The sequence below is a fragment of the Mandrillus leucophaeus genome, unplaced genomic scaffold (assembly GCF_000951045.1).
Source record: "Mandrillus leucophaeus isolate KB7577 unplaced genomic scaffold, Mleu.le_1.0 Scaffold1042, whole genome shotgun sequence".
Lineage (NCBI taxonomy): Eukaryota > Metazoa > Chordata > Mammalia > Primates > Cercopithecidae > Mandrillus > Mandrillus leucophaeus.
The window spans coordinates 614,487-640,506 of NW_012098566.1; the positions used below are offsets into that span (position 1 = coordinate 614,487).

Here is a 26,020-nt window from a genome sequence, read left to right on the forward strand (position 1 = left end):
GTATATGCATTGTAATGTCTTAAAATATGTATGTATTATGGAATGGCCAAATCAAGCTAAGGAACATATGTATTACCTCACATGCTTAGCATTTTTGGGGAGTGAGAACACTTAAACCTACTCTGTGAGTTTCAAGAATACAATACATTGCTATTAAATATTAACTGTGTGCTTTTAGTTCATCTTCATTGATATGGCCAAGCCACAGTGTCATCGTGGAGGATCCGTTTTTTCCTCAGCCTGATAATTTGTAAAACAGCATATAATGGGTGAGGGCAGTAAATATAGAAAATATAGGTATGGAATTCTGGTAATTAGCATTTCTATAGAACTGACAGTTTTGGAAACTTTCTTTCAATTCTGCATCACACTTACCTTGGTTATACACCTTTTGTCCCTTAAGATGCTAAATGTTTCCTGTGATAAACTGCTAGCAAGAGCGGGTATACATCCCTCACTTGAAGGTGGTATGCTGTGCCCCTGTCTGACTTCTGCATTCAGTAATATTAAAGGAACCTCTTCCAGCTTTTCTATGGCACTTGTTAGAGGTTGTAAGAACTAATGTAGGAAATTTTAAGCAAATCCGGTCACTACAAATCAGTATTTACTATTGGTGCATGAGGTAAGGACATGTTGCTGTTTCAGTCCAGGATACTTTGTGGCCAGCAGCATGTAGGTGACCACAGAGTAGGACCTGGCCCTCTAGGAGTACACAGCCTGCTTAGGGAGAGGAACCACAAGTATTTGAAGCAAGGGTATCATGCCCAGGCTTAGATGCCCTTGAACATCAGCGAAAGTTTCAAGACAACCTATGTCTTTTAGTTCAACTCCTTGTAGTATGAAGACTTTGGGAGTCTGGTTGGAAAACATTAAAATGGAATCATTTAAAGGACAAAGTCCAAACTGGCATGTTTGATGTCTACCGTAAGCTCTAGGGTGTGATGAAGTGTAAAAGGGATAATGAGTATTTGATTCAGTACAAAAAATGAAAAATAAATTGCAGGGCTGCAGTGGACCATTTTTGAGAAGTTTGACTAATTGTAGAACGAGTAGTAAAGCCACTGACAACAGAGCAAATTTGGAAAAATGATCTATTTAGAGAGAGCCCTGTTGGGAGTGTGATTGGATGTGAAGAGGAAATGGGATCTTGGAGCATTGCACTGTGCTTATAGGTTTTCTGCTCATACTGTGCCTGAAACATTTGCAGCCCTCACAGTTCACGGCCTCAATTTTCCCAGATTTAAAATAATACTCCCTTCTTGGGGTTGTGATTTTGATTAAAAACCTTGGCTTGTGGACTAATAGCTCATGTCTATATATGTGTGATATGTGATGAATTAGGTTTTTTTTTCTGTTTTCTCCTTGATTTCCTTCTCTTTCTTCCACATTTGTTCACGTCTTTTATGGCTTTGTTGGAAATATGTACGAAAATTACCTAATTCCTATGTAGGAATTATCTTCTTTCCTCTGCTTGCTTTTCTACCCTCTGTGAATTTGTGATACAGCAGTCTTCCCCAGAGTAATTAACTGTGATTCTACAAGCTGCAAAAATTTAACTTCAGATGAAAAATAAGTAGCAGATGCTGATGAACCTTAAGTGAGAAACATTTGTATTTTATGCAGCTGTCACTCATAATTAAGAGAAAATAAGTAAGTAGAATGGACCCTAACTTGCTTGATTGCTTCAAAGGGTGGGCATCCATTCTTAGTGCATTTACTGGGACTATTAAATAGTAGCCATTATGGGACATTTTGTTCAACGTCTATGGCACATTGCCACCTTGTGGCTGCAAATTTGTCTTGTAATGTAAAAGTAAATTTTTTAATGTTAAGTCTACCTGATATAATCTTAATGTTACATTTTTCCTAGTATTTATACTTCACTTTGCTCACAAAAGCTTTGAGACACCTTATAAGACTACCTGGAGTATAGGATAGGAGAACTTAAGAGAATATTCTTGTTCTTAGAAGAGGCATGTTGAAGTATTTGTGGGCAGGGGGCAGTGAAGAATCATACTGCCTGCAACCAACAGTCACCATGCATGTGTGAAGAGAGGGAGAGAGAGCAAAAGCAGTGTGGCAAGAGGTTAACAACTCGCCATTGAGAATATGGGTGTTTACTGTTCCTGTAACTTTTCTGTAGTTGCAAATGCTTTTCTGAAAAGTTTGAAATTTAAAAATTGGCAGAAAAAATAATTGGGGTATTGAGCACAAAATTGAGCCAAAAAGGAGGCAAAAATAACCTCTACATTCTTTAATGATCTGACTCTAGATGAACTCAGTGATTTGGTTCTGCATTTTCTAGAGGCTATATGGAAACTTCTCCTTGGAGGCCCTCCTAAATAGGACACTGATATAATGAACAGCAGCCCTTGGCAAATACCTTGTGATAAGTTCAGCTCTGCATTTGAAAGGGTGTGGGTTTTTTTTTTTTGTTTTTTTTGTTTTTTCCTTTTTCCCAAGTGCACTCTGGAGTCCCTTTTTCCTACTGATCTGGCTTTGATCTTGGAGTGGATGGGCTGCCAGTTTTTCAAGGGCCTCTCACTAAAATACTGACCGGCAATGAGTGTGAGATGGTACTTACAGAGAAGTGCTTGAAATCCAGATGTTAGGTCTTACTAATTAATACAGTTATGCTTAGGGAACTCTCTCAGTAGCTGAGCAGATGCGCTCTGTTCTATCTCAACTAACTTGGGAAGGGTTGCTCATAAACAGGATCAAATTTCCTTTAGTGCAATAGTTTTTATTTTATTTCTATTTAATTATTTTTTATTATTTATTTTTTGAGGCAGGGTCTTGCTCAGTTGCTCAGGCTGGAGTGCAGTGCTTCAATCATGGCTCACTGTATGTAGCCTTGACCTCTTGGGCTCAAGAGAGTCTCCTGCCTCAGCTTCCCAAAATGCTAGGACTATTGATATGAGCCACTGTGCTCAGCCTGTGCAATGACTTTGAATATGATGCAGTGCATAGACAGACAAAATGGATGACCTAGTCTCCAGATTTCTATTTCTTATAAATAACATCCATGATAATCTTAACCTGAAAAAATTCAACAGCTATAACCAGGTGATCACCTCTTTTCCCCATGAAAACAAAACAAATCTCAGTGAAACGGCTCTTAAAATGCCCAGCTTTGAATGTGACTTGGCTTTTCTGTTTTCAAATTTCTGCAAAGTTAACCTTTTTATGTACTTTTTTGAGGGATCTTTAATAACTAACTGGACTTACGTAGGTGTACATGAAAATTTTTGTTCTTTGCAACTATCTTAGACACATATTCATATGTACTTACCTTGAAGGTGAACATTTTAGATGGTATGGCTCTATTAAGTATGAGAGGCTTTCTTATAAAAACGGGCAGATCTTGAAATAAGTGTTGTGACACAAGGGATTTTTTTGTAGAATGCTGTCTCTTGAAGTGACTTTGGTTTCTCTGATTCTTGTGACAGGTTTTCTTTTAAAAAGCTATAAAGTGATGTAGGGATGTATTGATTTCCATTAAGGGCTAGGGTGCTTAGAAATTTCTCTCCTGCACAACATATATTTGTGAGCAATATGTGAATTTTCTTTTGTAACCAACTAAAGAGAGTGATCTATTGCTTCTCTATAGAGCAACAATCTTCAGTTTTGGGAGAAACCATGTACAGAAAGACATGTTTTATATAGTGACCTAGGATACACACACACACACACATAACTGAAGAAAAGATTTCATGAAACAATACTTTCCCTTTGTTCATTGGACGCTGATAATTTCTATTCTATTGCATTAAAAAACAACAGTCACAATCTACCAAACTTGATTTCATGACCCACTAATGTGCTGTGACCCACAGTTTGAAAATCACTGCTGCTGAGATTTTGCAGCAAGCCAGTCTCTCTTTCGGATGGAAATGTGACAATGAAAATCTGAATTCTCTAAGGTAGCAAAATTGAACACGGGATTGGGAGAATGGGGTTTGAGAAGGAAAAGAAAGGAAGAAAAAGTGTGAATGATTGGTCTTTCATTCTAGGCTGTGTTGATGCCCTAGCCAGTGATGCCATTCTTCCTCTTTCTGCAGCTTGACCACATATTATCCCCTCCACCCATGCCGTTTCGGAAATGCAGCAACCCAGATGTGGCTTCTGGCCCTGGAAAATCACTGAAGTATAAAAGACAGCTGAGTGAGGATGGAAGACAGCTAAGGCGAGGGAGCCTGGGAGGAGCCCTGACTGGTGAGTCGTGGTGGCTTGTTTGAGAGAAGGAATTGCGTTTCTTTACGGGGTCCTGCATGGCCCCAGAGTTCCACATGTAATCAGCCTGCTTAAGAATGGGCCTGCCTCTGCAGACCATTTCATAAAAATGTTATCCAATCCAGAAAGCAGTTAAATTGAAAATTTTATTAATAAACTTTGCTGAAATATAATTTACATGCAATGACAATATCCCCAATTTTTATTATTATTATTATTATTTTTTTTTTTGAGACAGAATCTCGCTCCATTGCTAGGCTGGAGTGCGGTGGTATGGCGTGATCTCGGCTCACTGCAACCTCCGCCTCCCAGGTTCAAGCGATTCTCCTGCCTCAGCCTCCTGAGTAGCTGGGACTACAGGACACGCCACCACACCCAGCTAATTTTTGTATTTTTAGTAGAGACGAGGTTTCACCACGTTGGCCAAGATGGTCTTGATCTCTTGACCTGGTGATCTGCCTGCCTCGGCCTCCCAAAGTGCGGGGATTACAGGTGTTAGCCACCGCGCTGGGCCAGTATCCCCAATTTTAAGTTTCCATTTGGATGGATTTTTGCAAATATATGCCTCAGTTTACTGCCGTGATCAGGATATAAAATGTTTCCCATGCTCTTCGTCGTCAAACTAACCCTCTACTGCCACCCTCAATGCCAAATCCTTGGCCCTAGGCAGCCATTATAGATTTAGATGTACTTATAGATTAGATGTACTTTCTCAAGGGGTTTATATTAAAGGAAGCAGAATGTCTACTCCTTTGTGTCTGACTTCTTTTGCTCAGTGTGATGTTTCTAAGATTCACCTAAACTGCTGCATGTATTAGTAGCATATGTTTAACTTTGTCAGAATAGGTTCTAGTGTTCTATACTACTGTAGGATAACTGTAGTTAACAATTATACATAATTTCAAATAGCTAGAGGGAGGATATTGAATGTTCCCAACACAAAGAAATGATAAATGTTTGAGATGATGGATATGCTAATTACCCTGATCTGATCGCTATACATTATATGATTGAAACATCACTAGTACCTCATGAATATGTATAAATTATTCTTTGTTAATAAAAATAAAATTAGAAAAGAAATTGCCGAATGGTTTTCTAAAATTGTACCATTTTACATTCCTGATATGGATGAACGATCCAATTGCTGTGCATTCTTGCTAACCTGTGGTATTGCCAGTTTTAAAAATTTTAGTGATTTTCAGTGTTATATGGATGTATCACATTGTGGTTTTTCATTTATGTTTCCTTGGTGACTGGATAATGTAGAACACCTTTTCATGTGCTTATTGGACAATTATTTGTGTTTTGTGAAGTATTGGTTCAATTCTTTCACCCCTTTTTAAATTACATTGTTAAAATTGAGAAATTTTCAAATCCAGAAAACTCACAAATTATTTTTTACTGCAAAATAGCCAAATTAAATTAAAATTGAGCTTTTAAAAAGTAACTCACCACTTAAAAATTGTACGTTGTTAACTATATCACTGAAAGGTAGATTTCTGCTATTTCATCAGAGTGCTTATTCCTCTAGATAGAAATATTTTCAGGGAACTTTGTTTCTTAAAATCCCCAGAGTTTTCTTTCCATGTGATGGTCTTGTCTGCCAGTTTAAAAATGGCCTGGAAAATAAGTTGAATTACTCATTTTTTTTCTTGGAGAACTATGGACTTTGGCTTTTTGAAGATGAAATTTCTGAGAACAGAAGTGCTACTGCCACATGATTAGTGGAGTCTGGGACATCTGACGCAGTGTGCCACTCTGCTGGAACAAAGGGCCAAACTACCTCAGGGCAAGGGGGAGAAATTCATCAAAAAAATTGCTGCAGTTTAAGGCAAATCTTTTCCCTTGAGTTTACTGATGCTCTTCTAATGCTTGTTGGGATATTTTTCTTTGCTTTCATTTGGTAAATGCAGACTATTTGCTTTTTAAAGTAGGAGATCCCAAAGATTATTGTAACTCTTATAGGTAAGAAAATTAAATCTTAAAGGTTAAAAGACTCATCCTCTTATTTATTAATTGCACTTAGGAAATTGACTTACCTTGATTCAACTATTTTTGACAGAAAGGAGGGGCAGTAATTGTTCTATCCACTTTTGCTAAAGCAGTTTACATAAAGCTTTAAAATAATGCATGGGTGTGGCTGTTGATGCAGATATATGATCTCAAACATGAAATTTGGCCTTTAGCTTTGAAAATAAATAGATGGACTTGATTCTTTTGTCATAATTTTAACAGCTCTAGCAAGTCTATCCTTAGACAATTAGTTTGCTACACAATTATTTTTGGTAACTAAATCTTTGGTCAGATAATTTTTAAAAATATTTAATAGTACTTAGAAGAGCTTAAAAAATCCACTGAACGTCAACCTGTTTTTGAAGACAGTTCCTTGAAAATTATATTAGAATATTAAAAAAACAATTTTTAATTGTTCCTCTGTATAGTTTAGCTGAAGATTTAATGAAATAATACATACAAAGCAGCTAGCCCAGGCAGCTGCTAGTATTATGTGCATAACTAATTGAATTTGGGGGGATTTAGAGTTGACGGGTGGCATGGACTCATGGAAATGAGTTTGGTACCCTTATCGACTGGCTTGCTACTTTGTGTTAGGCACTGTGTTTGTGTCGGGCTAGTGTCAGGTGTTGGAGCACAGAGAAGACAGCATCTTCCCTGATCTTTAAAAAATGTGTTTTCCACTAGTTTTAAGTAACTAAATAATCACGTGTGTTCTCATCTTGGGACATACCCTGTTGCTAAACTTAAAATAAGCCATACTGGTTTTTCCATCACAGGCCCATGCCTGATCTAATCTGTTACTTAATGACTGACCACCTTCTCATGGTTTTAGTTTGTTTTAATCCAAGGATCTTTTCTTTGGCAGTATTCTACTTTCCTTAAAACAACGATTTTTAGTTTATAGTTGGACAGTTTTGCCAACCAATTATCCTTGATAAGGTTCACTAAACTTTTAGCTTTTTGAAAGGAAGATCTGTGATCAATTTATGTATTTATCCCTAATAATGATAGCGAATATTAAAAGCTTACTGTGTAGCAGGCATTATGTTTAGGGAATTATATTTACTGACTTATTTAATCCTTACAGCATCTCTGTGTGTCTATGAGGGAGACACTGTTAGCCCATTTTACACACGAGAATGCTGAGTCACAGGCAGGTTGAGTAACTTCCTTGAGGTCACAGTTCTCACAACAGCAAAGCCAGGATTTGAACCCAGGCATCGTGGCTCCAGAGTTCATGCTCACAACTGCTACACTGTTCCTAGCATATTCAGTACCTAGGTTTTAAATAAATTCTTAATTCCAGCAGTATTAATTGGAGTGAATCTTAGATGGGAAAATTATTCACTCAGTTGGAATTTGTGTCTAACTCAATCTGTAGGGCTCCCAGTCATTTAATTGTAAAAATAAAGTAAAACTAGGCAATTAGTACATATTTAACACCTTAAAATTCACACATTGGTTAACCCAGAAATTCGACTTCTCAGAATTCATCACAAGGAAATAGTCATATGTCAAGAGAATTAACCTTAGTTATATTTAAAGCAGCACCATTTATAATAATTAAAATTTCATATTATCTAAATAGCTGGCAAATGAATACTGATTAAACATTATGGCATGCATATAAAATGGGAAACAACTGTAAACATTAAAAGTCATGTTATAAAAAATATGTTTTAATATTGAAAGAGACTCACAATATATTAATGTGAAATACCATTGTTAAATGGTCTCATAGTGTCTCATACTTCCTAAGACTTACTATATTTGTAATTAAATAATTATATACAGATGGTCCCCCACTTACTATGGTTTGGCTTTTGACTTATCAACTTTATGCTGAGTTTAGTGGGGTATGAAATACATTATTGACTTAGGATATTTTTTACTTCTGATGGGTTTATCAGGATGTAACCCCACTGTAAGATGAGGAGCATCTGTCTTTAATGAGGAGGAAGAAAACAATTACTTTCTGCTAAGGAATTTTCTCAAACTGGAGTGATGGTTGAGTAGGCTGTCTTTAAAAATGGGCAAGTGAAGGATGCTATGGCCTTTTTATACCCTGCAGCTTAATCCATGGGATAGTTTTTGAGCCCGAGTTTTTCTGTGGCATTTGGTGGTGTATCAGTCAACAACAGTAATGTTGTATAACTGCAAATATCTCAGTGGTAGACAGCAATAAGTATTTTTTTCTTGTTCAGATGGCTATAGGTCAGTTGGGGGTTGGCTGTAGGTCACTCTGGGCCCTGCTGGGCTTGGTCCCAGGATGCAGTTTGGGGCCAGATTTGCTCTATGTGTCTATCTTCTTCTTTAGACCAGCAGGTACCAAAGACATCATCTCCTTATGAAAGGCAGGAGCAGGAGAGGGCAAGTTCTCCTGTACAGGCACATTTCAAGGTTCTGCTGGTGTTATGTCTGCTAATTTCATATTGGCTAAAGCAAATGGTATGGTCAAGCCCAGAGTCAAGGGGTAGAAGCACACTTCCCTTTGATACCTTGGCCAGGATGCAGGTACAGTCATGTGCCACATAAAGTCATTCTGGTCAGTGATGGGCCGTATATGTGACAGTGGTCCCATGAGATTATAACGGAACTGAAAAACTCCCATTATATGGTAATGTCTAGATGATCCTGATTCATCTAGCCTAGGCCTAGGCTAAGGTGTTTGTGTCTTAGTTTTTAAACAAAAGAGTTTAAAAAGGAAAAGAAAAAATAGAAAAAAAAAAGCTTATAGAATAAGGATATAAAGAAGAAAATGTTTTTGTACAGCTCTACAATGTATTTGTATTTTAAGCTAAGTGTTATTGCAAAAGTCAAAGTTTAAAATTAAGAAGTTTATGAAGTAGAAGTTACAGTAGGGTAAGGTTCATTTATTATTAAAGAAAAATATTTTTTTTAAAATCAGCGTAGCTTAAGTATACAGTGTTTCTAAAGCCTATAGTGATGTCCTAGGCCTTCATATTCACTCACCACTCACTGACTCACCCATAGCAACTTCTGTTCCTGCAAGCTATTCATGGCAAGTACCCTATACAGGCATACCACTTTTTATCTTTGATTCTGTGTTTTTAAGGTAGCTTTCCATGTTTAGATATGCACATACTGATCACTGTGTTGCAGTTGCATACAGTATTAGGTGCAGTTGCATGCTCTACACGTTTGTAGCCTAGGAGTAATAGGCTATATACCCTGTAGTTTGGTTGCATAGTAGGTTACACCATCTGAGTTTGTGAAAGTACACCCTATGATGTTTGCACAATGACGGAACTGCCTAAGGAAGCATTTCTCAGAATGTGTCCTTTTTGCTCAGCAATGCATGACTGTATGTACAGTTGTCCCTCAGTATCCACAGATTCCAGGTTCCAGGATACCGAAGTTCATAGTTGCTCAAGTCACTTATATAAAATGGTGTAGTATTTGCATGTAACCTATGCATATCCTTCTGTAAGCTTTAAATCATCTCTAGATGATTTATTTCACCTAAAACAATGTAAATACTAATATTCTGTAAATAGTTGCCATACCATATTTTAACATTTGTAGTATTTTTATCATATCACTATTTATATTTTTCCAGATATTTTTGATCCACAGTTAGTTGAATCTGGATGTGAGAGCTGACTTTAATGTTACTCCAGAGGAGTAAAGAATTGGAACTGATAATTAGTCTATCCTAGTTAGCTTCTTTTAAAAAAATCTTTTACAGTAAAATATCTTATTTAACTATTTTTAAGTTTCAACGTAATATGTATTCAATGTAGACAATTTAGAAAATACAAAACACTATAATGAAAAAGCCCAAAACCCCATAATTTCACTATGCATAGACACTCATGATTGAAATGTTCACATTTTCCTCCCTAACTAAACTTTTGAATCACTAAGGGCATTAGATTAAAGACGAGAAAATAACCAGTGCGTTTTTTGCAGGACTGGCATTTAAACCAGAGCTTACTATGCACATTACTGCCTGGATTTTTATTTTGGAGGCTGATGTGTTTCCTGTCTTGAAGGTCCACAGTTTGCTAAATAGGCACCTAGAAGCCTCATGTAAACATTGACTGAGCTTTGGAGCCCCCTGAGGAGGAAGTGGAGCATTATTCTAATTATTATACAGACCCTTAAGTCTGGGCATGGATATTGTTGGTAATATGCCTGACAGCTCACAGTGAGTGAGGAAGCTGCAGAATGAAGGACAGAAGCTCGGGATCTTGAATCCTGGCTTCTTGATATGCAAATGCATGCCCCAAATCTTTGTCCTGCATTCTACAGCTGTGATGTATGTTGCAGCCTTAATAGCCAGAAAATGAGTGCTGCTTCTCCCCATGAAGAGAGGTTTTTTTTTTTCCCCCCAAATGTTTGGGTTGGTTGGAATGTAAAAGAAAGACAAAAATCTATATATGTGTATAACATGCACATAATAATAAGAAATCAGCTTTGCAGACAATATAAACTAGAATTTCAAAGCTGTTAGAATCATGACGTTCTATCTTGGGAAGAAAGTTAAGAGAGTTTTCTTTTTTGGACTATGGAAATCAATTTGGAATAACGTCTGAAAATTTTTAAAAAGGCATTTTTTAGTGTTACTTTTTTACTTAAAGAGAGAAAGGAACAACACAATCCCAGAAAACATTCTTTCCTTTAAAATTAACCTGGAAGCTATTGCTTTTAATTACTGTGTAGTACCCAATGGGTTTCTCATCCTAAAGGCCTCCTTAGCTTAGTGGGCAAGTCTGAAATAATTCAGATTCAAGATAATTTATATAAAGTATGGCTGTTTTATGGGTACCTTCGGTATTTACTAAATGTCACACTTAAATACAACTTAAACTTTCCTGTACACTCTAGATTTCTTCAGTTTTGTAACACCATCAAAAGAATGCCTACATAAAAATGGTGTGTGTTAAGATAATGCTACATGCTATGATGAGCAAACCAGAAAATATCAGTGGCTTAACACAATAGTAGTTTATTTCTTGCTCCATATAGAGTTCAAAGTAAATGTTTGGGTTCATAGGCAACACTCCTCCCATAGTGACTCAGGGACCCACATTCCATCTTCTGGTTTTGCTCTTCTTAATAGCCTTGAGGTACACCATTTCCAGTTGGTAGAAGTGGAAAGAGAGAGGAGAAACCCTTCTGACTTCTTAAAAGTCCCAGCCTGGAAGAGACATGCTAATTTCCGTTCCTATTCTTTTAGAAAGATCTAATTACCTGGTCACAGATGAATGTAAAGTGCACGTGTGTGTGTGTGTGTGTGTGTGTGTGTGTGTGTTGGGGGGGGGTGCTAGGGAAATATGGCCTCTGCTGGCCTTGCGTCAGCATTCAGCTAGATAAGAGATAGGGGGAGCAGGGCACTTACTAAGTCAGGAAAGATTAGGAGAGAAACAGATTTTAACAAAGACACAGGATGTCATGAATTCTGTTTTGAGTATGTTTGAAATGCCCGATGAGACATACTAAATAGGCATGTCAAGTAGGACTATGGAATCACAGAAGGAGAGAAGCATCTTCAGAGGAGGAAATGATAAAATTATAGAACTGGAGGACGGATTTGTGCTTGCCAGGGATTAAGGAGGGGATGAGGTAGGAGGGAAGTAAGTATGGCTATAAAAGGGCAACACAAGGGATCCTTGTGATGATGGAAATGTTCTTTGACAGTGTCAATATCCATTCTTGGGTTGTGATACTGTACTAAGGTTTTTCAAGATGTTACCATTGGGGAAACTGGGTAAAGAGAAGTACTTGGGATCTTTCTGTATTATTTCTTGTAACTGCATGTATGTCTATAATTGTATCAAAATGAGATAATTTAAAAAGTTGTATCAGTAATCTTAATACATTTGCTTAAAAGAAAAGCAGAGAGTTACTGGATTTAGTGGCTTCATTTTTCTCAGTGCATTATGAGAGACCATGGGGGGAAGGGTTGCAGTTGGGAGGGTTATATGGGAATTGAGAAGAGAAGGACGTATAACATAGTCTTGAAGAATAAGAAGGGAAGCTATAAATGTAGTAGGATTTCTTGAAAGCATTGACAGCCCATTAAAAGTCTGAGATCATGAATTGAAAGTGAAGCCGGTCTACGTGTTTGTGCAAAAGGTTAAAGCACAAGGGAAATTCATGTACTGGGTACACTGGTTCCAGAAAACAGAGAGAGGCCTGGTCAAGGGTCATTCATAAGAGTGGTGAGGAGGGTGGACCTGAGCTATACAGGAATGAGAGGCAGTTTTAGTGCCCATGGTGCGATATTTCTGGGGCTCGAGCCAAAGCCAGTGGGAATTTGGAAAGAGGACTAGAAGCTGGGACTTGGGTGCATGGTGGGGCTGGGAAACGAGCAGTGGGTGAACTGAGTTTGACTTAACCAGCCCCTGAAGGGTGACTGAAATGTTAATGTAGTCATTCATCGCTTAATGACAGGGATACATTTTGAGAATGTGATTTCCTAATGCAAATATCATAGAATATACTTATACAAACCTACCTGGTTTAGCCTACTGTAACCTTTTGCTCTTGGGCTACACATCTTTACAGCATGTTACTGTACTGCATACTGTAGGTAACTGTAACACAATGGTAAGTATTTATGTATCAGACATACCTAAGGTAGAAAAGGTCCACTAAAAATACAATATTATACTGTTACAGGACCACTCTCCTATGTGTAGTCCATTGTTGACCAAAACATTACGCGGTACATGACCATGTTTTGAAATTTGGCACCATTTGAAATTTTTAAAGGGCAAAGAATCTTTATAATTCTCATGATATGCTCTCTTGTGATACTCCCAATTTGGGTTCTTGGCTCTTGGCCAACCAGAAAAAGCCCAGATCCACAAAGAATTGACACTTAAGGTTTTACTGACTTAAAAACATCCTGCTGGTATTTGTTTCACTAATTCTTAATGTTTATAAAATCGCTATGCTGAAGGCACATAACTAAGGACAAGAATTCTCTTGAGTCGGTCTAGTGTTGTTTTAGAACTTAAAAAATTGTGTACTTCATCAGTAATAGCTTTTTAAGCTGAGGAATGTCTCTATGTAATTTCTTTGAGTCACCAGGCAATGAACAGGCAATTCTGTTAGCATCTTCTTCCCAGTGACAATGCATGATTTTAAGAAGCTTTAAAACCATTTATTGTCTTTACTGCTCCTATGACAGTTTATATCCTGGATATTTTGTTTGCTATCTAGGTGTTCTAGATAGAAGGTGTGACTATTTTGATGTATTTTTGTAAGTGTTGCAATTCCTCCTTGTCAGGAGTGGGAAGGTCTCATGAGACCCAGACTTAATGGGACGCGCAGCTGCCAGCGAGTTCCTTTGGCAGATGCTGCCTCCCAGTGGCTCTCTGTCAGGGAGCCTTCTGCTGGAGCTCATCTCCCATGCAGATGGTCTATCGATGAGTCATTGCCCCCCTAACGGGCTCACGTGGTGGTTCCCAGACCCAGGTCACCTGCCACTTAGAAACTGCCAAGTGGCCACCACCTTGTTCAGAGTCAGGCTGCAGCCTCTTGGGAGCCCAAGTCTCTCCTTCAGGCATTTTGCACCAGGGAAGCCTTCCCAGGAGGTGACAAGACAAGCATGAGGGGAAAATTAAGGAAAGAACCTGAATGAGGACTTTAAGAATGAAAAGCATTTCTCTTATACCCAGAGGCAGGTGAGAGACTGGGCTGTTTGCTTTGATGTGTACCTGAGCTCTGGATAGTGTTGGGAGCCGTGCTTTGTCAGCAAATCAGGCACTTCAGAAATCAGTTTTACAGTTCTGTACCTGATAGTTTGAAAAACTTAACACTTGGTCCTGAGTGTTAGTTAATGTTTTCCATAGGAGGCCCAGTTTCTCTTAAGATGCTTGAAGCCCCCTTTGCAGAGCAAAAGGTAACGTGGGCTTTCAATCACTGTTGACATAGAATTTCAAGATTACTCGGGCAGGAAAATACTCAGATACGGCTAAACCATTATCAGCTGCAAAATATGTTGGCTATCTGGACCTTTGGCTGGGTGTGTTAAATGTGGCAAACCAAACCCAGTAACTGGAATTCTTCAACATACTCCAGAGAGGAGGATGTCTGGTAGTCCTTTAAAGTTTTTGCTGGCATGATTTTAAAACTTGTATGTGTGTAAATTTTTTTTTTTTTTTTTTTGAGACGGAGTCTGTCTGTCGCCCAGGCTGGAGTGCAGTGGCGCCATCTCGGCTCACTCCAAGTTCCACCTCCCAGGTTCACGCCCATTCTCCTGCCTCAGCCTCCCAAGTAGCTGGGATTATAGGCACCCACCACCACGCTCAGCTAATTATTTTATATTTTTAGTAGAGACGGAGTTTCACCATGTTAGCCAGGATGGTCTTGATATCCTGACCTCATCATCTGCCCGCCCTCAGCCTCCCAAAGTGCTGGGATTACAGGCATAAGCCACTGTGCCAGGCCTGTGTGTAAATATATTTCTATCAGGAGGCTCTGTATGCCAGTTAGGCTAATGAAGAAACTTAAACCAAAAATGTACAGAATAACAGTATCTGTGAACAGAAGGCTTCCTCCCCAACTCCTGTGCTCATTTCTTAGGTTCTAGTGTGATTCTACAAATAATGGGCTTTGGTCCTTCCCTAGGAAACAAGATTAATTTATTGAATCCATATCTTAAAAATTTAAGTTGCTTTCTTCTTAGAATTCCCTTTAGAATAAGAAACTGATTTCACGGCTTTTTTTTTAAGCCTGTTATCAAGGTGTTGAGCTTTTTGGGTGAGGCGTAATCATATTTCTTTTTCTTTCCACTGCTTTTTAGTTTTGTCTTTTAGTACTTTCCGGAACTCTCTTTCTTTCTGACAGGATGGACTGTGGCCCAGGCACGTCTGGGTGTGGCTTTCCTATCCTTCATGCACTGTGCTCTTTCAGGGTCTGAAAAGCACACTGATTCAAGCTCATCTTCTCAGTTCCTTATATTTGTAGACCCTCAGAGATGAAGTGGCTTTAGCTCCTCTGTGAGTCTTTAGTAGAGATGAGGAAGCCACAAACAATGACTTGATTATATTACAGTTAACAGTGTGAAAGATTTATTGAAATACTGGAAAATTAGTATGAACTAGTAAATCTCACACTTCGTGCCCTTGAGTTGCTGGGGGAGGAGGAAGTAAGGTTGGGAAAGGTAAGAAGATGGTGGGTGGTGCCATTTCACACCACACTGGAACCCATTTACAGAGTTGGACCTAGGTAACTGGCTCTTCTGGTTATGTTTCAGTTTCTATTTTATACTTTTTCCCTTTCTTCATGTTTCAATTTTTTTTTTTTTTTTTTTTTTTTTTTTTTAAGATTTTACCCACTTATAGGAAACGTGGGGAAAGGCTATGTGGCTTGACATACACTACTGGGTTCCAAAGTAAAAGGCCAGTGACATCTTATTTCATACAAACTGCAGTACTAATGAGGTGCTAACTGCTCATGTACTGGAATTAGTAAACTGCACTATACATGAATCCCCTGGACAACAGAGGCAGAGAGTAGTAGGGTGCGATGCATTAGGGAGTGGGGAGATGTAGATCAGAGAGAGAATGGGATCACTGAATTAAATGAAACAGAATTTAAAGAAAGCAAGTGATTTGCCTGGGTAGAGACAGCATCTTGCCATCTTAGACTACTGTTTCAGGGTGTAAATGGAAGAACGTGAACTGGAGATCTAAGGTCCAGATTCTAGTCCCAAGTCAACTTCTAAGTAGCCTTTACTGCTGGCTCTTAGTTTCTTCATCTGTCAAGTGGATCCTATACTCTCAAGGTCCCTTTGAGTTAAGTAGTAAATAATTTTAGCTACCGTGGTGAGGGAGGGAAAGTCTTTGTAAAAAATGGGTTTTCTTCATTTTCCAGCCCCTGCACCCTCCCTTGAACCCCTGTGCACACACACAGGCTTTATTTGTTGCTGCGCGAGGAAGCCCACCTTTGCCTCTATTAGAGCTGCTAGTAGGTGTCCTGTCACTTGAGCACACCCAGGCCATTCATCTCTTGCTTACAGCTCATTTTTTGGTGGCCAATCAAAGCCACTGGGAATGTAGAAGTTTTTTTAACTTCCCAGACAGAAACTGAAAATGATGCTGACTTTATGTCAGTTCCACAGGAAAAAGAGTAGGTAAAGAAATGCAAATGCCACCAACCGGGAAGTTGAAAGATTTATAAAAATTAGTGTTTCTTATATATTAATGACTTTGGTGGTGGTAGCCCGCATTTGTCATTGTCATGTTCCATTGTCATTCAAGTACTTAATCACCACACATTGTGAGGGCTAAATTTATTTTCTTGTGTCTGCCTAGACAGATAATTTCTCTATTCTTTGACAGTATTGTCTCAGGCATCTGAATCAGACCTAAGCCTGAAGGGAGAGCAGAGGTTAAGTCCCCTCCTTGCATTTAACTCATTGCTGACTTGTAAAAGAGAGAATGATATTACTTAAATGTCTGTTTCCTTCTTTGAGTAAGAACACAGGGGCAATCGTGTCATGGTTTGTGTCCTCTCTAAAATTCAAGTGTTGCCAGTTTGATAGTATTTAGAAGTAGGACTTTTAAGAGATGATTAGGCTAGAGCTGCTCCCTCATGAGTGGGACTGAGACCCTTTTAAAAGAGGCTTCTTTTACACAGCAGTATTTGGTGAGCTTGCCATTCATTCTCCTTCTGCCATGCGAGGATGCAGCAAGAAGGCCCTCACCAGACCACATGCCAGCACCTTGATCTTGAACTTCTAGCCTCCAGAGCTGTGAGAAATAAATTTCTGTTCTTTATAAATTACCCAGTCTCTGTTATTTTGTTGTAGAGGCACAAACTAAAACAAATTGTGACTGCTGTAAATTATTAATGCTGCACCCAATTCAGCTTTAAGAAGGATTTTGCATAAGGTTGTGCAGCTCCCAGTTTCCCAGTCTGTGTAAAGAAGAGGCATGTATGTATGTAAGCAACATACATGGGCATTTGTGTGTTTACATGTATTCATGCACACACTGCATTGCACCCTTGGTTTTTATTTAGTTCCAATAATGTAGGATGGCCTGTATTTTTGCCCTAAGCTACTCTGAAGGAGAGTTAATAATTATGTATGTCATTGACCTTTTATTAAAACTTCTGAAACAAGTTTGTTTGTGCTCAGATCAAGAAAAAAGGGTTTAGATTGGTCTCATAATTTGAATTCTTTCTTTTGTTAAATAATGACAGCTGAGTAAACCCACTGTTTCTCTTTTTGTCTTGGTTGCCAGGAATCTCAGTGCAAAGTGTTTTATTTTGGTTTTGCTCCATTTTGCTAGCTTTTGGCTGCAGTGGTGTATATGTAAATAACACTAAACAAAGTGGGGAATAATGCATCATGCACATACCTGTGGCTATGAGTGTTGTTGTACCCCTACCCTCTTAGGTGTATAAACTGATAATGAAGCATGTAATCTTTAAGGCCTTTTTCTACATTCAGATTCCATTCCAAATACTGTCATGTTACTTTTGCTGACTCTTCCACCTCTCTCTCCTTTGATACCATCTTACATTGTTCTTTTCTTAAAAGAAAGATCACTTTTAATTTTTTTATTTGTTTACCCATCATTCTGTTTGCTAGTTTATAAATTTATTGAGGACTTTTTCCTTGTATCCTCAAAGCAAAGCCTTGTGCATTTCTAATTCTCATATTGCCAGATAAAATATGGGGTATCCAATTAAATTTTAATTCAGATAAGCAACTAATTTTTTTTTATTATACTTTAAGTTCTAGGGTACATGTGCACAACGTGCAGGTTTGTTACATATGTATACATGTGCCATGTTGGTGTGCTGCACCCATTAACTTGTCATTTACATTAGGTATATCTCCTAATGCTATCCCTCCCCCCTCCCCCTACCCCATGACGGGCACCAGTGTGTGATGTTCCCCTTCCTGTGTCCAAGTGTTCTCATTGTTCAATTCCCATCTATGAGTGAGAACATGCAGTGTTTGATTTTCTGTTCTTGCAGTAGTTTGCTGAGAATGATGGTTTCCAGCTGCATCCATGTCGCTACAAAGGCCATGAACTCATCCTGTTTTATGGCTGCATAGTATTCCATGGTGTATGTGTGCCACGTTTTCTTAATCCAGTCTGTCACTGATGGACATTTGGGTTGATTCCAAGTCTTTGCTATTGTGAATAGTGCTGCAATAAACATACGTGTGCATGTGTCTTTATAGCAGCATGATTTATAATCCTTTGGGTATATACCCAGTAACAACTAATAATATTTTTAGTATCCAGTGCTATGTTAGGAGCATACATATTCAAATTTACTTGAATTTAAATATAGGTATGCATCCTGTATTCTTATTTGCTAAATCTGGCCATCTTATCAATAAATACTGGAATGGTTCTGTGCCTAGGCGTTATCAGACATAGTCTCATAGGTACAGGCATGGTATGAATGGCAAGTGTTTAGAGGCATTATACATAGACATTCATTCAATATCCTTTTCGTGCACGTGTGTTGTGTGTGTCTGTGTGTGTGTGTGTTTTCCCCCCGTAGCTGCTTAGTTACATGGGAGTCAGGACCATCTTTGCAGACAACCCCAAGCAGCTCTGATACATGATATACTGTACTCTTTGATGTCTAAAAGTTTGTGTGCATTTGCCCTATTACAATGCCTTCAATAGTCACAGTGCTTTCTTTGTGGATCAAATAATGGGAGATGTAATGCATTTAATGAAATGTCTAGAAGAAAATGACCTGGCTTTCAAGCTTGAGAGACGACCATTTGGAGGGTGATTGGAGCAACCAAAAGACTACCTTCCCCCAACTCAGCCCACTGATTCCCCATAAGCATGGCTGAATTCTCTAAGAAGGAATGCTAAGTAGCTGGCAAAACTATTACCGTAAAACATGAAGCATTGACCCTGGAGTTCAGGGCTACTTCATGTCATCTGAGCTTTCAGAAGTTGTCAGTGGCAACTGACAACTGATAGACCAGAAATGGAAACGATGAATTCCAACGCTACACCTACCATTAATTTTCAAGCAGTGCAGAGGCAGTCATGATGCTAATCTTGGCTTTGACTTTTCTTATCTTAAAAACAAGGCCATTGTTTTGTGAAGCAATTGGTGTTTTGTTAGGATTTAATTCAGCATGCAGGGTTGGATAACAATGGTTCTTAGATCCTTTTGCTTTGAAACCAGGCAGAGTGGGCTTTAACTTTCCTCATAAGGGAGGAGGGAGAGCAGGTTACCCAGTTCCTAATTGAGATCTCTTACTTCAGAAGTAGGCACCTTTAACAAATGGCCATTTGAAGGCGCTGGGGGAGATGCACTCTATGGTATTTTTGAGGAAATATTTTATGGTTATGCTCTAGATTTCTTATTCATTGATCGATATTGACAAGCATTTCTTAAGACAAAAATATTACATTCTTCAGGTAACATACATAGATATTTTTGTTGAGAAAGAATTTGAAATCTATTGGAATAGACCTAGCATGGAACTAGCAAGTATTCCAAAGAAATAGATGTGATTACCTGATTATGAAATGCACAGTTATGTGAATTAGACCATATGTAAGAGTTTCCATGTAAAAATAGAGAACCTATTAGGAAATTTAGACTTGTCTGGAAGTTTCTGCATAGGTTGTGATATGGAGTTTATTTTGTCACCTCTATAGCGGCTTTTGTTCTTTTTGTTTCTCTTGTAAAACTACTGGTCCCCAACTCCTTAGCCTCTGTCATAACTGTTTAGATGTAGGGTGGTTGTCAGAAATGTTCTGTGTCTCAGGGTTGCCAGTGACATTTGAGGGCATCCATCAAAGCATCTTGGTGAGCAAAAGAGTGTCACTGAGTAGGATTCATAATTTCTCCAAGAAGTAAGATATCAAATATAAGTTGTCCTCTGGGGTATTGAAGTTAATTAGCTTACCTTGAAAATATACATTATATTGTGGAGATGGTAGACTCTTTTTGAGATGGTTTTTTGAAGAGAAAATCACAGCTGTAAAAAGTGACACAGTCTCCTCCATATCAAGTTTAAGGCCTCTGAGTTTTCTTCATTATTGTTGTCATTATAAAACAAACACTTGAGCCAAACTTAAATATTCTTCTAGGCAATGTGTAACTAAATAATAATGAAAAATATGATCCTTGGGAGAAATATAAATGAGAGACAGATGGAAAGTCAGCACACACAGCCTTATGCATCTGGTTCTGTAAAGTCTAGTGTGTTTCACATGCAGGATATTGAGCTAGGTGTGACGTGGGGCTACAAAAACAGATGAGATGCAGAAGTTACAGTGTAGAAGAACATACTGCATTCATAAATAAATGGCACTCTGTACATGTGCACCCACACATAGCAGTGGGTGTTGTGAAGGGGGAAGGTAAGGGTAGTAGCCTTCCTGGTTGGCACCACTGGCATTGAATCCTACTTGTGGATTCCATTCCAGTGGTGCCAGAATGGGTAAAAGCATCCTGGAGGGGAACCTGAACTATCACTGAGCACAAATTGTGTGTTCAGTTTTGTGCTGGGCACTTTAACATGTGTTACCTACTATCATCATCACTAGAGGTAAGGAAATCGAAGCTCAGAGAGGTCAAGTTGTTTATCCGGGGTCTCTAGCTACTAAATGGTGAAAGGAGGATGCAAACTGATATCTGACTGCTTTTCCATTCTGTACTCCTGAGTCCACCTGGTGGATGGAACAAGAACCAGGTATGCTCCAAGTTCCCAGTGCTGGAGAGAATTTGATCTGATCTGAAGATGACAAGGAGGAGGACTGTTGCCAGGAGGAGCTGTTTAACAGTGAAAAGTAGAGTGGATAAAAAGTAATAATTTAGTTTCGACCTTTTGTCAGATGGTATGATAGGTTCTTTGTTTACATTCTAAATTAGTTCTCATCACCTCATAAGATTGGTATCATCATCATTGTACAGCATGTTTATGGTAACTGAGACTTAGAAGGTTAAGCCTATCCAAAGTCACATGGTGGATATATGATAGTAGTCAGGGTTTGATTTTAGGATTTAAACCTCATGCCTGGGACCTTTGGTGATAGACTTGAAATCAACAGTTTGATTTTACAAGGTTAGAAATGAAGGGTCTTTCAAGGATCTGGAGGGGCAGTGAACGCATTTAGATGGAGTGAAATCTTAGGGTTGCACTGACTGGATTGAGAAGTCACAGTGTGATGGGGAGGAGGAAGAGATGACTCTTATTCATTTGATTATTATTGTAAAGAGGGCCAGGTACTGGTCCTCAGGGAGGTTTTAGAAAGGTGTAGATAAGGCAGCTGGGGAGAGGGAGGACGGAGAGGAAGACAGAAGAGGGAGCTGACAAGTAGTTTAACAGCTGTTCCACATATCCACAAAATGACTCTGAGAAAAAATGGTTCTATTTATTTGCCGTTTCCTTCCATATATCTTGCCAGCAGCATTCATCAATATCTGTCATTTCCCAGGGGGGTTAGACATGTCTAGCAATTCATTCTACTGAATTATATTTCAATACGTGAATTGAGGGAGACCAGATTGCAGATGTTAACACTGACCTCTGCCCAGCATTGCGCAGACACCGCCACCACCCACCTCTTTGGGTGCCCTCACTCAGACAGACATTCATTCTAAGCAACGCTGCTTGATGTCAGAATCTTGTTACCATGTTCTCATTAGTGTAGGCTCTATTTAATACTTCTTTAAAAATCAATTTTAGTTGTCACATTAGTCTTTGGTCTCTGCAACTGGAGTTTGGGGCCAAACCATTATTTATTTTTTGATAAGAATTTTAAATCCAGAAAAATGCCACCTGAAGGGCAACTGCCTTGGTGGTCTGGGTAAAACAGGCAGTTGGTGGCCAGGGCCGGGCCTCATTGCAGAATGGGAGAATTTGCTGGGTGTTGGTAAGCCCAAAGGCAGTGATATGCTTGTAATAATAGAAACATTATAGCTTGCCAAGCTTTATCGCATGTATTAATTTGGTTCTAATATCTGCCCTTATTAGAATTTGACTGAGAGTGATAATCTTGGTAGATAAGAAGAAATATTGTTTTTTTTTTTTAGGAACAAGTTAAGGGAAAGTAAAAGAAAGGTCAAATATATTTCTCTTTAAGTCTGACTTTAATGTGTTTCCATTTAAAAATAAACTATGTGTTAGCATTTTTGCTCTTTTATCATATCATGGCAAGAGTAACAGGCTGGCTATCTATGATTGAGGGTGAAAAGATGACTTTATCTTTGAATCACCTTGCCATATTACCCACACCAAAAATTATTCTGAATACTGCAGCTCTGGTTCACAGTGGCAGTGGCAGCTTGAGTTTCTGCTCCATAGCCTCATGGTTTGTTCAAAGACTTTGATTTCTGTATTGTAGACATGTATGTTCTATCGTTTTTCACCCGTCCCTAGTTCTCTCACAGCATGGAATTGGGCTTTTTAGTGACTCCTTAAAACATTTGTCAGGTACTTAGTCTGTCTGGGCTTGCCTGAAAGAAAAACTTCTGATACCCGTACCCCTTGCTAGGAGCTTCCTTTCACAGTGATGCTCTGACTTGCTCACCAGGCAAATTTTATAGTTAGCAATGTGGTGTTGGCATTCTATGTTAAGTATGGAATGCTGGTGATAATATTCTAAAAAGTGAAATTGGGCATCTCTGGTGGATTTGAGTCTTGTGGAAAAACAGTTTGGCAAAAAAATTTGAGTCGTACAATCTTGATTAAGACCTTGATGCCCTCTTGGCATCACCCTACTCCCAGTACCAGCCTTCAAAAGACTTGCAGGTGCTCTTGGTCCAGCTTTCAGTTTCCTTGTCAGTTGGAGATCATTGGTCAGTAGTCAGTGATGTCTTTAAGCACTTAGAGTCAAGGCTCTGCTTTGGACTTCCCTTGTGTGAGTGAACACACAGCACTTTTTTTTTTTTTAAAGCTAGAATAGCAGTTCAATATAGGAGTCAGTGAACTTCTGCACTTTCTGGTCACAGATCTGTTGGTTTCTCAAATTGTATTCATTTATGCCATTAAGAAGAGTGATTTAGCAGCATTGTTGATGCTGTCTAGGTACGGTCATTCTTTTGCAGTGAGGACAAGAAATTGGAAGTCAGTCACCCATGTGAGTGGAAGATGAAGGGAACCATGTCTCTGTTGTGGGAGCACAGCTGAAGATGAATAAGGGAAGCTGTAATTGCCCGTGAGGATGACAGTCATGACGATGAGGGAACAAATGTTTAGGAGTGAGCAATGGGGCAGAGAAGAAGAATCTTTTGATGGCAATGGAATTAGGGTGATGGCTGCTGAGTCATGAATTCTGCCCAGATTTAGACAGTGACTCTTTGCGGTCTTTGCCCCTTCTTCATTTCTTAAGTTTGACAGGTTCTTTAAAAGCTCATTTCCTCTAACTTAAAATGATTGGGAGGGCTTATGTTATAAAGTATAATTTGCAAAAGCAGGTGGTGGTATAGTTAATGTGGATACATCCTTTTGGACAACAAAAAGGATCCCCTTATTTTTTCCTCTATAAGGTACAGTGGTATTGGCCAAGCAAGGGATTGGGGGCAGGTTAAACACTGTGGTAATATATATATATATATCAAAATTTACCATTTAACTATTTTTACATGTATAATTTAATGGCATTAAGTACAACCATCAGCACTCTCCATCTCTAGAATATTTTCATCATCCCAAACTGAAACCTTGTACCCATTAAACAGGAACTCCCCATTCCTCACTCCCACCAGCCCCCATAAACCACTGTTATATACTTTCTATGAAAGAATGCATTTGACTATTCTGGATACTTCACATAAATGGAATCATACTGTGTTCAGAATTGGTTCCTTCTGGTAGTTTCTTGGTCTCGCTGACTTCAAGAAGGAAGCCGCGGACCTTCGCGGTGAGTGTTACAGCTCTTAAAGATGGTGTGTCCGGAGTTTGTTCCTTCAGATGTGTCCAGAGTTTCTTCCTTCCAGTGGGTTCGTGGTCTGGCTGACTTCAAGAATGAAGCTGCGGACCTTCGTGGTGAGTGTTACAGCTCTTAAAGGGGGTGTGGACCCAAAGAGTGAGCAGCAGTAAGATTTATTGTGAAGAGCGAAAGAACAAAGCTTCCAGTGTGGAAGGGGACCCCAGTCGGTTGCTGCTGCTGGCTTGGGTGGCCACCTTTTATTCCCTTATTTGGCCCCGCTTGTGTTCTGCTGATTGGTCTGTTTTACAGAGCACTGATTGGTCCATTTTACAGAGTGCTGATTGGTGCGTTTACAATCCTTTAGACACAGAGTGCTGATTTGGTGCGTTTTTCCAGAGTGCTGATTGGTGCACTTACAATCCTTTAACTAGATGCAGAGCACTGATTGGTGCGTTTACAATCCTCTAGCTAGACAGAAAAGTTCTCCAAGTCCCCACTAAACCCAGGAAGTCCAGCTGGCTTCGCCTCTCAATACAATGTCTGACCTTTTGTGACTGATTTGTTTCTTTCAGCATGTCTCCAAGGTTCATCCATGTTGTAACACAAGTCAGAGTTACCTTCCTTTTTGAAGCTGAGTAATATTCCATTGATATATATGTATGTGTGTGTGTGTGTGTGTATGTGTGTGTGTGTATGTGTGTGTGTGTATATATATATATGTAAAACATTTTGTTTATCCATTCATCCCTCAATGAATACTTGAGTTGTTTCCTCCTTTTGGCTATTGTGACTAATGCTGCTATGAATATGGGAGTACAGATATCTATTTGAGCCCCTACTTTTACTTCCTTTGTGTATTTACCCAGAAGTGAGATTAAGCAAGAGAGATTTTACTAGATACAGGGGAAGGTAAAATGGTGAGAATGTCCCTCCTTCCAGGTTAGTGGTGGGTGTGAACTTTCTGGCAGCTGCTTTGAGAGCTTCAGTAGAAATGTCTAGACAAAGAGAGGCTGTTAGCCAAAACCTATTAACCTATATACCTGTAAAGATATAGGATGAGAGAACAATGTTTGGCAACAGAGCCTGTGCCCTGTCTGCCTGTTCATGGCACCAATTCAGTGCCAGCTTGCCATTGTTCTTTTTGTTTCTATTCCCTTAACTTCTGCAGTGCTACCCCTGTTCTTCCTGCCTTCCTTTTATAGCCGTCCTTAAAATCTCCCCAAAACCCTTGATAGCAATATCTGGGCCACTTCAGCTTCCCCTTTTCCTGGTTGATACCTTAGAGGGATGTACACATTTTTTTCAGAGTTCTCCTGTATGATTGAGAACCAGAGATCATATCAAGAGAGAGCTTTGTTATGTAGTTACTAGGTCTTATTTTCTCTTTGATGTCCTGCTTGTAGTCCAAGAAAAATAACCTAAAATGTAAGACTATGGACTGGCTAATAAATATATGTTGCACTTCAGGTGATACGGAACTTTTTTAATGGAAGCTTTCAAATCTAGTCAGGTACCATTATTCCCTACTGATAAAGTATGGCCATTCTGCTAAAATTATTGCAGACTTGGTATTTTTCTACTTCAGAGGGATACTTTCAGCTTTGGGGTGCTTTGAAAGCATGTATTGTGGCTGGGCACAGTGGCTAACACCTGTAACACTCCCAGCATTTTGGGAGACCGAGGTGGGTGGATCACTTGAGGTCAGGAGTTCGAAGCCAGCCTGGCCAACATGGTGAAACCCTGTCTCTACTAAAAATACAAAAATTAGGCAGGCCTGGTGGTGGGCAGCTGTAGTCCTAGCTACTTGGGAGGCTGAGGTAGGAAAATCGCTTCAACTGGGGAGGTGGAGGTTGTAGTGAGCCGAGATCGTGCCACTGTACTCCAGCCTGGGGGACAAGAGTGAGACTTTGTCT

The 26,020-nt window shown here is 39.1% G+C and overlaps 1 protein-coding gene across 1 annotated transcript in view; it reads left to right on the forward strand.

The window, feature by feature from the left end:
- Positions 1-26,020, forward strand: part of LOC105539988 — a 44,009-nt gene that overhangs the window by 11,332 nt on the left and 6,657 nt on the right. The window contains exon 3 of the mRNA XM_011980466.1: positions 4,062-4,215. Coding sequence (XP_011835856.1) covers positions 4,062-4,215 — 154 coding nt within the window. The remainder of the gene's footprint in view (positions 1-4,061; positions 4,216-26,020) is intronic.